The following is a 13,834-nucleotide window of genomic DNA, read 5'->3' as shown; positions in this document are numbered from 1 at the left end:
ACTTTGAGTTCAGTCATTTTCATTAAGAGGTTTCAAAATGCCTTGCGAACAATGGCTTAGCCGTGCAAGCACTTGGGCTGCTCCAGATTTTTGCTCGGCGGTGCATGGGAATTAGCTGCTGTATTTCACTTTCATTGTGTAGTGTGCATTCATGTATATTTTTTTAAGCGTTAAGACCTGCTTACCTGTGTGGAGAACACAGTTCATAGCAGAGAGGTGACTTTTAACAATACAGTACTGTATTTGAAAGATTTACAATGTTAAAACAATTCCATCACTCTGACGCATTCGTTTTCATATTTTAGTGCGGCAGGCTATACTGAGCTTGCAAACTATGGAAGCTAAATATACTGGCTATTCTTACACCAATTTCAATAAACGAGGAACAATCATGAACGCAATTGTATTGCTGGGTGGACAGAGGTGAAGGGATTTAGGATAGTTACCCACCCACCCAGCAGTATAAGTAGCCCACAGTGAGTCGTGTATGGAGGGATACAGTGTGGGTACTCCTACTTTTTCCAAGACGTCTGGCTAATATGGAAGAGTAGACCAAATACTACCTCGAGGGGCCCTCGAGGTGGCTCTGGTGGAGGCCCTTCTGGCAGCAATGGCTTGAGCTAACAAATCCAGGGCTGCACTTTTACGTTCTGATCGCTTTACACGCGAAAAGCAGTTTGCATCATATTATCTCTTCTCAAACGTTTGAAAGGGCACCCTCAATGGCAGCTGTCCCTGTGGGCACCAAAGCGATTTAGCACTGGCCTGCGAGCAGGCATCCATCTGCCAGCAGGGGGTGATGATTGCTATGTAATGCCAATTGAGTAATTTGTTGGTCATTTTCGAATTTGGAAAAATTAATGTTGACGCATGACGAAGACACAAAATGACCTACCAATTTCGAAAACCGTCCACTGTGAAGATGGCACGCATTTTATGGTTAATATACGCCACAGTAATAACCGGGGCTATCTCCCGAGCTTGAACTGTGAACCTCTTAAGTAAGTGACGAATGCACAACTGCTAGGACACGTCAGTGATTAACCCGCTTAACCTGAAGCGTGCAGCATGCAGCTACTGAAAGCTACGGCGGATAAATGTGGAATCAATAGAATAAGATTAATTCAGAATCAGTGGTAACGCGTCAGGGGACACAGAGGAAGAAAGTGTGCTCCCATACTTTAAACACTAAATCCCGCAATCACCACGAACAGCAGTTGAAAACAACACGAATGACAACCAAAGCAAATATACTGCAGGCAGAAGGGAGACTAGAGATGCATAAAAACAACAATATTTATTCTTTGTCAATTATACCGACAGAATAATCCAATTGCCTGGAAAGAAATGCCATCTAAATGAGCTACCCTTGACAAGCTATTACGACAGCATGCCCTCACTATCATTACTCACGCTGTAGTGCTAATGAGACTGGCCTCTTTGGGCAAGTGAGTGCATTGACACCACCGCTCACAGCTGCTGGTGGGTTACAGATGATGATCAGATTATCATGCAGCCACACCATCTCCCCAAGCTGCAGAGCTATGCCTCACCAATGTCCAGAATTGTGATTCACCGGGATGATTGGTGGAATTGAAAAAGATGAAGGCCAGAGACAGTGCAGCGTGAGTGCTGAGGGATCAGGAGGCAGCAGCTGGTGAGCAGGGGAGTGGAATCAAACGCAGAGTGGTCTCAAAACTAAGTGGGACCTCGTGAACCGGAGGAAAGAGGGGTCCTAGAAACATGCGTGAAAAGGGGCAAAGATCCCCCGGTATGTCCTTTAACAGACTGTAAGGGCAGGTGCTGTTACCGAGCACATATGTAGTGACTTATCTCGGAGACGCTAATTCTTGGAGGCAGTTATTTTATTTTACCGAGCACCCTTTGCACAATACACACCCTACGCTGGTGCACACTCTTTTCTCTCTCTCGTTAATACACAACTCTACACTGGTTGCTAGCCTATACACAACGCTAGCCGTCTGACACTGACGGCGCTGAACCGAGTCAGACAACTACCCTCTAGCAGCGCAATATCAGGTGAAGACGACAGCCACGATGGCGACGAGACGACAGCGATGATTCTATTGTTTCGTTGAGCATTGGAATCATGTTTAATGCACGTTATTTCACTGATCGCTATCATTTGCAACGTTCAGAGTGGTTCAATCTTGATTTGAAGCTTTCGTGACTGCAGGAATCCACACGCTTTGGTTCTGACTTTACCGAAAGAATCAAAGAGTATTCAGAGTGGTATTTTCACGCAGGTCTTTCTTGGAGCAGAGACTTGGTCTCAAAGGTTTCTTGCCGGGTGAGAAATATCTCTGACACACAGAGGGGACACGGCCACTGAGTGAGCAATGAGCGGCACGGAGGAATATTCATTATTTGTTGCGTTCCCAATTAAAGCAGCGCGGCCGTTGAAACGATGTCGCAATATTCATATTTCTTTTAATCCTTGCAACCTCTGTCCACCCTGCGGTACAAATGGGTTAAACGACAGTGGGTCGACGGGCAGCTCGCGTGTGTTGTGGGGGTTGGGGGCCGTCTATAAATGACGTCACGCGATTTTGGACGATTTTTGACCCCCCCCCCTCGTCACACGGCGTCACAAAAAGTCAGACCCCCCCCTCAAATATGACGTCACAAAGCTCTGCCCCCCCCCCCCAAACCATATTTCCATTTTGAAAATAAAACATGCTTCAAATCGCTTTTAACTATTGTCATTGTAGTGCGTATTTAATGTGGCGCTGCACTCTGATGTTGTAGGAGAAAACATTTATTAAAACGTCTATTTAATTAAGTAGAACGTGTTGTCTATATGTGTTTAAAGTTGCGCATTTTGATGTGACGTCACATTTCTCAACCCCCTCCCCCCCTCGTCACACATCGTCACAAATGTCTGACCCCCCCCCAGGTGCGTGACGTCATTTATGCACGGCCCCTTATGTGTGGCTTGTTCCCACCTCTCCCGAGAGGACTGGCCAACTTGGAACGGTCGGCTCACGTGCACTCTCGTGGGACTCTCTCGCTCCAGTTGAGGCCCTTACAAAGACAAAGATGCCCCGTGTAGCCTTAACAGACTAATGGAGCAAGTGCTGTTTGCGAACAGCACCTGCACCTGTGGAGACCGAAACGGCACACGAGGGGGGGGTGGGTGGCCAGCACCACGCCCGGCCGCCTTTGTCTCCATAGCGGCGATGTTTGAACTCCGCACCAGGTACTCATTTGAGGTTGAGTCGACCGAGGGGAGACTCAGGACCGGTTCAGATAATCGCTACCGGTGTTGGCCGTGAGCGGGAATCAAACTCGCGTTGTAGCGCCTCTTACGCCCACAGAAGCACGAGCAAGCAATTGCAGGGCTGCGCCTTTAACCCCGTCTCGACAGGCGAAGCGGCACAGCTCCGCACAGCACGCGGTGCCGCTGCTCGGATGCGGCTTTCGCGCTGAGACGCGGCAGGTCAACCCACCGGTTGGTCAATAGAGTGCGCTGCGCACTCGCGTCGCTGTTATTACACGGCGACATTCGAGCAGACCTGTAATAGGTGACCTTTAAGCCTTAACCAGATCAGAAGGCCGCTGTGATTCAACAGTTTATTTCTCAAGAGAGACACACATGTAGGCGTGTACTGAGCAGTGCAGCACACAAACGCAATCCAAGATCAGAGGAAAATAAATGACTACGAAGATTTGCATTAAATGTACGACTCAAATGAAACACAGTTAAAAGTAATATATAAATATTTCCCAGTGCAGCATTTGTGCATGGCGTGACTGTCATTTTATATATACCGTGCTGTGAATGTTCACAAATATTACCTTTTCACATATACGCCCACATCTCAGAACACAGCGAGACGGATATGCAACGTCATGCCTTCAAAGGGCAACTCGTGTATCCGGTAGCTCATTTAAAACTGAGGGAATGGTGTTCAGATGTAAAGCAGATGGAATATTGTTGTGTGCAAGGAGCGTCATGGTTGAAGCTCAGTGGATGACCACAAATAAATATTAGGGGGGCATCTCCTCGTGGGTAGAGGCTACTATTGAAGTCCACATCATGCAGATTGTTATTCTTAGTTCTTTCAGTAAAGTCACGTTGAAAGGAAACAATAAAATAATAAAATATATATAAAACAATAACAATTCTCACGACGTTTCGACCATAACACAAACGGTCGTCATCATGCAGATTGTTGTTTGGATGTTGACATTCACAGGGTTGGTGTACTCACTGAAGTGAAATGAATATTTGGAGGATTTGGTTTTTGCATCCAAATCAGGTGAGACTAAAGGAGCAGTGATTAAACAAGGGACGCGTGTGAGCGAGCGAGATGGGGCGGACTGGGTGAGGAACGAGTCTGCATATGAGTTTGCATATAGAGGGACAGGCACGGCTTCATTTTTGCCTAGTCTCTCCAGGTATGAGATTCAGAAAATATGTCCACATCCGGCACACCACATCCAGGAATGCATTATGACCGTTGCTCCGAGTTTACGACCCAAGCAACATGCAGTGAGAGATTAAGCCCTGCGAATATGCTTCAGGAAAGACAGACATTTGTTATTTAGCGTTTTGTGCACGTCGTTTTGGGTAAACCGGTGACGAGGAAGATATAAACTATGAATACCAGTGTGATATAGTGACAGAGCTCCACATTAAATCCCATAGGTCATGGATGCAAGCTAAATACACTGCAATTATTTTTGCAGTCCGGCGCTAACATAAGCCGCTAAAAGGCACGAAATACAATTTACTGTAGTATAATTCAGTTAAGCCTATGGGTACTGTATGTTGTAAGCAGTCTCCAAAGCTGTGACGGGTTTAACCAATAATTTGACAATTGTTAGTCTAAGGTCACTTAATTTTACAATGTTGTGAAAACCATCCCCAATTATGCGATTGGAAAATTACAAAAAATATACATCCGAATCAAGCATAACATTTCAATAAAAAAAATGTTCTCAAAACAACTTATTATTGCGATTTGTCCATGAAAGCCTCGTTAAGTCTTCATGAAAAAAACTCAACACATCGTCAGTGACGTGTTGCATTTTTCGCGCAACGCAGTACCAACAAATAATTAATTGAATTGTATCTTGACTTAAAGCTTTCGTGACTGCAGAAATTCATATTCTTTGGGTCTTTCGGTAAAGTCACGTGACTTTGCCGAAAGACCCAAAGAATATGAATTGAATTGTCTTCAGAGGTTTATGAGGATCATGATTGGGATTGTTAGCCAATTTGTCACTTCGCCAGAATGCCCAAAGTACCTAGATTGAATAACATTCAAGAAATCCACAAACATGTGTACACTGTAATACACCCAGGCACTGAATAGTCCATGGATCAGAGGAGAAATTCGTACCACTTAAAGTAGCAAAACTTTAGTCATACCCGTGTATTTATACGGCCAATAAGAGTGGACTATTGCATAACCCACCCACATAATTATCACATAATTCACTGAACATGTATAACGTAAATAGATTGGAGCCCCTAAAGTTATGCCACGTCGAGTGGTACCGACAAGTAACAAAATACACGATTTGGGCTCATGGTCGAGCATCGTTTACCGTGAGTCACAAGGTACTCCTACAATGGGTTGTACAACATGGAAGCGCTACCACGCCCTACGAGGTGATATATACAGTAGACGTATTGGACACAGCAGTCATTGCCTGGGGGCCAAATGCTGCATGCAGCCTCCCAAATGAACGCCACTTTTCCGTCGCGATATCAACAGCGGCCACGACAGGGCGCGCGTTCACAGCTCGCGCCGTCGCTGCACTCAGCCCACCACGGGAGATTAAATCACGGGGCACCTCACGATGTTCTGCGTGAAGGCCTTCTCTCTCTCTCTCTGTATTTGCTTCTTAACACAACAAAACTGGCAGCAGAAGTCACCCACCCCCAACTACCCCTGGATTTAATGACAGTAGGAATGTGGTAACTGGGTTACCGTGCTCATGACAAAATAAAACGTGACAAAGCTAAATGTGTGCAAAGAAGCGTGGAGATGCAGGGTGTAATTTGGTTGGGGGATTTCCCCGGCACAGTTTCTGGGTAAAGTATTTTTAATTCGCAATGCGAGGCGAGCCTGGTTAGTCCTTGAGTTGGAATCTGCTTGGGAACAGCAAGTGCTGTAGCGTTGAGGATGCTGGCTTTGACGTGGACTGAAGATGGAAGTACATAAATGGATTGTTGATTCTCAATACGCGGTGCTTTGAATGTCACATCCACTTTTATACGTGTGGTGGGTTTTCTCCGTGTGCTCTTGTTTCATCCTACAAGAATTCAAACTCTCACTCGTGGAAATGTTCAAAGAACCTTATTGAGCAGGACTCAAGAAAGTCTTGAGAACCAGTGCGGCATCCCAAGGTGAAATGCATTACAGTATTTAAAATTGCATGCAACACCTTGAGGCAATATCACATTTTGATGAATTATTCTTAGCTATTTGTCAATCTATTATTTGATGAAGGCTTCCTCACGTGTCGGTACGAATATTTGACCATACTTCACCATTCTGGTCAATATGGTTTTGCGTAAACCTTTCTAAGTTATGCCCCCATTCCAACCCTCTACTGTAAAGTTGACCAATCGCGACCCTGGAGAGATGCGCGGTCAAACTTAACGTGCACGATTCAACTTCGCAGGTAAATGACAAGTAGACAAACGTGGGCAGGATGATTGCCACGTGAGTGCCAGCCAAGAGATGGATCACGTCCGAGAGGACATCTATCCGAGGAGATGGGGCGATGGAGTCGGCTCATGTGTAGGCGCTGGGTTGAATGTTGCATCGCAGGATCGTGAGAGATGGCAGAGGCCTTCATCTAGCAGTGGATTAACCGCGGTGCACTTGTTGATCCGCCCATACTGGACATCTGTGAAAAAGAGCTTCAGAGTTCATCGGATTCCTCCTGCAGTCGAAATCAAGTTTCTGATTCTGAAAGCGAAACTCTGCACGGTCAATGGACTGGTTCTCCTGCTTGTGTGAATTGCAGTTTGCGCTGTATGATTACCATAACCAGTCATTTCCATATCGAATGTGCAAGTGTGTGTGTTTATTTATCCAAACAAGCGTCTAGCCGTACTCGGCCATGTCAGAGGCAAATCTGGTGTCAATTTCACATTCATATGACCGGGCGCAGTCTATCCGGTGGACAATGTTGAGTCTGTTGTTGCAGTGTGTTGGTGTACGTGTGCTAGGATGTGTGTGATAAATGTGGCGTTATTGTAACCGGTGTCGTTGTTGATGGTGAGTCCGTGTGATGGATGTGCGCGTGTGTTATGCTGACTGTGGAGAGCCGTGGTGTAGCGGTTAGCTACGAACCCGGCGATCCGGGTTCGATTCCCGCTCACGGCCAACACCGGTGACGATTATCTGAACCGGTCCTGGGCCTCCCCTAGGTCGACTCAGCCTCAAATGAGTACCTGGTGCGATATGTAAACATCGCCACTGGGGAGACAAAGGCGGTCGGGCGTGGTGTTGGCCACCCACCCCCTCGTGTACCGTTCCGGCCTTTATAGGTGCTCGCTAACAGCACTTGCCCCTACAGTCTGTTAGGCTATACGGGGGGGGGGGGGGTCTTTGTCTTTGTTATGCTGTGTATATGGAGTGTGGTATGTGTACATGTGTAGTGCATGATATACGTGTCAATGTGTGGGGTTATATGATGCTGAGGGGACTTGCCGATGACTGGTACCAGCGGTGTCAAGATCGGCCTCTGTGAAGGACGCTGCTGCTCCTGGGCAGTCGCCTCCAGCGAGGGCGGAGGAGCGACGCTCACAACAACGAACGGAGCACCGGGCGATTAAAACACAGCAAGTTAGCACAGTAGGGGGCACAGGTGGTGCATTGGCCAGTAGTCATCTCAGTCGGTCAACCCATGGCACCTGCTGGCTCTGTCCTCTGATCTCCTGCCAGCCGGCGTTCGACACTTCACGTGGCCTTAAAGTGCACTAAGCCTGGCACGTGGTGACGTGCCCACCGCTGAGTGTTGTTGCTATGATGCATCACGGCGTGCGGTGAGTGTGAGAGAGAGATGGCCCACACGTACTGGTGAGGTTTAGGGGATGGAGAGCAGGGAGGTGAGGATCAGAAGATGGAAACATCGGGGGTGAGGAGCGGCGCGTGGGGAGCGGATAGGAAGGAGTAGGAGGTGAGGAGTAGGAGGTGAGGAGTAGGAGGTGAGGAGTAGGTGAGGAGTAGGAGGTGAGGAGTAGGAGGTGAGGAGTAGGTGAGGAGTAGGAGGTGAGGAGTAGGAGGTGAGGAGTAGGTGAGGAGTAGGAGGTGAGGAGTAGGAGGTGAGGAGTAGGTGAGGAGTAGGAGGTGAGGTGTTGGGGGTAAGGAGCAAAAGGCGAGGAGCTGTAAATGAGCGAGCGGTGAGGAGCGAAGGGGGGGAGCGAGGGGTGAGGAGCAGGGGGTGAGGACCAGAAGGGTAGGAGGAGCTGTGTGTCAAGAGCAGGAGGTGATGAGTTTGGGGGGGGGCAATGAGCAAAAGGTGAGGAGCAGGGGGGAGGGGTGAGGAACAGGGGGGGTGGTGAGGAGCAGGGGGGGTGGTGAGGAGCAGGGGGGGGTGGTGAGGAGCAGGGGGGGGGGTGAGGGGCAGGGAGGTGAGGAGCAGGGAGGTGAGGAGCAGGGGGGGAGGTGAGGAGCAGGGGGGGTGGTGAGGGGCAGGGGGGGGAGGTGAGGAGCAGGGGGGGGGGAGGTGAGGAGCAGGGGGGTGAGGAGGTCTCCTCCCCGCGTCACAAGGCGGCGTCACGTCTCCCCACCCCGCGCTAAGATGGCGAGGCGAGGTCCGCTCTGCCGAACAGCGGCGGCGGCAGAGACATCGCAGCGCGGCGCCGTGAGCAGAGCTTAGAGCTCAGCCAGCATCGCTCGCAGCCAGCACCACCACCACCACAACCACCACCACAACCATTACCACCACCACAACCATCACCACCACCACCCACACACTCGCGACGCCGGCGCGTGGCCACGAGCGTGCACAGCCTCCGCCCAGCCCGGGGTGTCGAGATGTCTCTCCTGTGCGTGAGAGGTAAGCGGATATTTTGACATGTCACTAACTCTATCTCTTGCGGCGGCGGCGGCGGCGTCGTGGTCCATAATTTTCTTCCTCCTTTTTGCAACGCGCGTGTTGTTGGTCGTCCCGCATCGCCACCCCCCCCTGCCCCGGTGTGCCTGCTGACAACACCGCCGGCGCCTCGCCACGGCTGCGGGCTAGGTGATGGTGAGGACGATGCGTGACGTGATCATGATGATGATGCGTGCCGTGATGGTTGTGGTGGTGGTGGTGTTTATTGCGTCGCTGGCAACGAGAGAGAAGACTCTCTCGTTGCCAGAGAGGGGAGCGGTGTTTGTTGTTGCACACCGGGACCTGTTGCAGCGCGCTCCGCTGTGCCCGGTTGCTGATCGCACAGCGGTGGAGGCGTGCGGCGTTGCGTCTCACTGCACAGATTGTGTGTGTGTGTGTTTCACTGCACAGATTGTGTGTGTGTTTCACTGCACAGATTGTGTGTGTGTGTCACTGCACAGATTGTGTGTGTGTTTCACTGCACAGATTGTGTGTGTGTGTCACTGCACAGATTGTGTGTGTTTCACTGCACAGATTGTGTGTGTTTCACTGCACAGATTGTGTGTGTGTTTCACTGCACAGATTGTGTGTGTTTCACTGCACAGATTGTGTGTGTTTCACTGCACAGATTGTGTGTGTTTCACTGCACAGATTGTGTGTGTTTCACTGCACAGATTGTGTGTGTGTTTCACTGCACAGATTGTGTGTGTGTTTCACTGCATAGAGTGTGTGTGTTTCACTGCACAGAGTGTGTGTGTTTCACTGCACAGATTGTGTGTGTGTGTTTCACTGCACAGATTCTGTGTGTGTGTGTCACTGCACAGATTGTGTGTGTGTTTCACTGCACAGATTGTGTGTGTTTCACTGCACAGATTGTGTGTGTTTCACTGCACAGATTGTGTGTGTTTCACTGCACAGATTGTGTGTGTGTGTCACTGCACAGATTGTGTGTGTTTCACTGCACAGATTGTGTGTGTGTGTTTCACTGCACAGATTGTGTGTGTGTTTCACTGCACAGATTGTGTGTGTGTGTTTCACTGCACAGATTGTGTGTGTGTTTCACTGCACAGATTGTGTGTGTGTCACTGCACAGATTGTGTGTGTGTGTTTCACTGCACAGATTGTGTGTGTTTCACTGCACAGATTGTGTGTGTGTGTCACTGCACAGATTGTGTGTGTGTTTCACTGCACAGATTGTGTGTGTGTGTCACTGCACAGATTGTGTGTGTTTCACTGCACAGATTGTGTGTGTTTCACTGCACAGATTGTGTGTGTGTTTCACTGCACAGATTGTGTGTGTTTCACTGCACAGATTGTGTGTGTTTCACTGCACAGATTGTGTGTGTTTCACTGCACAGATTGTGTGTGTTTCACTGCACAGATTGTGTGTGTTTCACTGCACAGATTGTGTGTGTGTTTCACTGCACAGATTGTGTGTGTGTTTCACTGCATAGAGTGTGTGTGTTTCACTGCACAGAGTGTGTGTGTTTCACTGCACAGATTGTGTGTGTGTGTTTCACTGCACAGATTCTGTGTGTGTGTGTCACTGCACAGATTGTGTGTGTGTTTCACTGCACAGATTGTGTGTGTTTCACTGCACAGATTGTGTGTGTTTCACTGCACAGATTGTGTGTGTTTCACTGCACAGATTGTGTGTGTGTGTCACTGCACAGATTGTGTGTGTTTCACTGCACAGATTGTGTGTGTGTGTCACTGCACAGATTGTGTGTGTGTTTCACTGCACAGATTGTGTGTGTGTGTCACTGCACAGATTGTGTGTGTGTTTCACTGCACAGATTGTGTGTGTGTTTCACTGCACAGATTGTGTGTGTTTCACTGCACAGATTGTGTGTGTTTCACTGCACAGATTGTGTGTGTGTTTCACTGCACAGATTGTGTGTTTCACTGCACAGATTGTGTGTTTCACTGCACAGATTGTGTGTGTGTTTCACTGCACAGATTGTGTGTGTTTCACTGCACAGATTGTGTGTGTGTCACTGCACAGATTGTGTGTGTGTTTCACTGCACAGATTGTGTGTGTGTTTCACTGCACAGATTGTGTGTGTGTGTTTCACTGCACAGATTGTGTGTGTGTTTCACTGCACAGATTGTGTGTGTGTTTCACTGCACAGATTGTGTGTGTTTCACTGCACAGATTGTGTGTGTTTCACTGCACAGATTGTGTGTGTGTGTGTCACTGCACAGATTGTGTGTGTTTCACTGCACAGATTGTGTGTGTGTTTCACTGCACAGATTGTGTGTGTTTCACTGCACAGATTGTGTGTGTGTGTCACTGCACAGATTGTGTGTGTGTGTCACTGTACAGATTGTGTGTGTGTACTCATTGTGTCGTGTGTACACGCTGTGTGTAGCCTGTACGCACTGTGTGTGTTCACTTTAGTGGAGGTGTGCAGATATTGTATGGTGTGAGTACTGTGTGTACCCACTGAGTAGAGTACTGTGTGTACCCACTGTGTGCGCACACTGTGTACCGACTGAGTACTGTGTACACAGAGTACTGTACCACTGTGTGTACCCACTGTGTGTACTCCGTGTGTGTATTATGGGTTTACTCACTGTTTATGAAATGTGTGTACTCACTGTGAACGTGGTGTGTATACCCACTCTCTGTGTGCTCGCAGTGTACTCGTGTGCCCTCCACTTGTGTGTGTACTCACCGGAGGCAAAATAGTTAAGTGTCATGGATCTCGGTGGGTTTATTTAATCTCCTGGATAAATAAAGGATGCAACTACTTTGGCTTGTGGTATGCGATGTGTGTGTACTCAGTGTGTGCTACCATCGCCACTGGGGAGACAAAGGCGGCCGGGCGTGGTGCTAGCCACCCACCCCCTCGTGTCTCGTTCCGGTCTTCATAGGTGCTGCTCACTAACAGCGCTTGCCCCTACAGTCTGTTAAGGCTATACGGTGGTGGGGGGGGGGAGCTTTGTCTTTCTACTGTGTGCGTGCGTGCACTAAGCGACCACTCGGAGCCTGCAAGCTGCTATTCCGGATTCGCGTGGCCCCGGCGTTGCATTAACGTGGCCATAAATCAAAGCGCATCATCGCCATGCTTCACCGTCCCACATCCTCGCCGCAATGAGCTTAACTACCTCTTAGAGTGGGGTAATCCGGCTTGGTTTGCGCCGCTGAATTACCCCCCCACCCTCCAGCATCCTCCTTCCACAACAGATACACGAGTTGTCCTTGCGCCAGAGCGGAAATCCAGCAGCACCACCCTCAGCAGGGAGCTCACAACTTTCGGAGCACCAAATTTATTTACGCGGCGAGCCAATGCCAACGAAATCGTTTGAAACCCCGCGCAAATGTGTGTCGCCCAGTTCACTGGTATTGGCCACGTAAGGAAACTGGAACCACTAAATTGTGTCTGGTTAGAGGGTTCTTGGACTTTGGAAGTGCTGGATGAGGGTCCCTACTTGGGTGGGTGGTGTTTGACCATACTTCACCACGCTGGTCAGTGCAGGTTGGTGAAGACGGGAGCCATAATGCACGTGCACAGTACAACAATGTATTTTGCTGCACACTGCCGTCTGTTCTCCATCACGTAGCCCCACGAAGCCACAGACTATAACGCCCTGTGATGAATATGGCAACAACAACATCATCACCACCACCACCACAATGGCTGGAAGCGCGTGTCTTGCTTGGCTGCCTGCCTGGGATATGCGGGCGCGCCGCGCTCGAGAACAACCGCGAAGGGACAGACGGGGATAGATAAGTCGCGTTCCGTACTCCACAGGGGGCTACCGCACAGCTGGTACGGTACTCGACGGTCGGCACGGCACGGTCGGGAAGTGCCAAAAGTGGCGAGTGAGCGGCGTCGTCCTCAAGCAGGGCACAGGGGGTAGGAAGAGTAGGAGGGGGTAGGAGGAGGAGGTAGTAGGAGGGGGTAGGAGGAGGAGGTAGTAGGAGGGGGGAGGAGGAGGGAGTAGGAGTAGTAGGAGGAGGGAGTAGGAGGAGGATGGAGTAGGAGTAGTAGGAGGGGGTAGGAGGATGGAGTAGGAGGGGGTAGTAGGAGTAGGTAGTAGGAGGATGGAGTAGGAGTAGTAGGAGGGGGTAGGAGGATGGAGTAGGAGTAGTAGGGGGGGGGTAGGAGGAGGATGGAGTAGGAGTAGTAGGGGGGGGTAGGAGGAGGAGGATGGAGTAGGAGGGGGTAGTAGGAGGAGGGAGTAGGAGTAGTAGGAGGGGGTAGGAGGATGGAGTAGGAGTAGTAGGGGGGGGGGGTAGGAGGAGGATGGAGTAGGAGGGGGTAGTAGGAGGAGGAGGGAGTAGGAGTAGTAGGAGGGGGTAGGAGGAGGAGGATGGAGTAGGAGTAGTAGGGGGGGGGGGGTAGGAGGAGGAGGATGGAGTAGGAGGGGGTAGTAGGAGGAGGAGGGAGTAGGAGTAGTAGGAGGGGGTAGGAGGAGGAGGATGGAGTAGGAGTAGTACGAGGGGGTAGTAGGAGGAGGATGGAGTAGGAGTAGTAGGAGGGGGTAGTAGGAGTAGGTAGTAGTAGGAGGATGTTTTCATGAGCAGTGAACACAGCGGCAGTAGCGGCGGGCAGATCCGGGAGGGAGACTTCCGGAGGTGATTGAGAGGACCGCGGCGCGCGTCACGCACAACAAAGACAAATATTCCCCGTGTAGCCCCAACAGACTGTAGGGGCAAGTGCTGTTAGCGAGCACCTATGAAGGCCGGAACGGTACACGAAGGGGTGAGTGGCCAGCACCACGCCCGACCGCCTTTGTCTCC

The 13,834-nt window shown here is 49.9% G+C and overlaps 1 protein-coding gene across 7 annotated transcripts in view; it reads left to right on the top strand.

Moving 5' to 3' along the window:
* Positions 1-8,779: 8,779 nt before the first annotated feature.
* UNC13B (unc-13 homolog B) overlaps positions 8,780-13,834 on the top strand; it is a 189,003-nt gene continuing 183,948 nt past the window's right edge. For all 7 annotated transcript variants that reach the window (XM_076066785.1, XM_076066789.1, XM_076066784.1 and 4 more), the window contains exon 1: positions 8,780-9,048. In XM_076066785.1, the coding sequence (XP_075922900.1) occupies positions 9,027-9,048 (22 nt within the window). In that variant the 5' untranslated portion in view covers positions 8,780-9,026. The remainder of the gene's footprint in view (positions 9,049-13,834) is intronic.

The sequence above is a fragment of the Petromyzon marinus genome, chromosome 13, assembly GCF_048934315.1.
Source record: "Petromyzon marinus isolate PM22_M1 ecotype Great Lakes invasive population chromosome 13, UKy_Petmar_22M1.pri1.0, whole genome shotgun sequence".
Lineage (NCBI taxonomy): Eukaryota > Metazoa > Chordata > Hyperoartia > Petromyzontiformes > Petromyzontidae > Petromyzon > Petromyzon marinus.
This window is presented reverse-complemented; position numbering and strand designations above follow the sequence as displayed.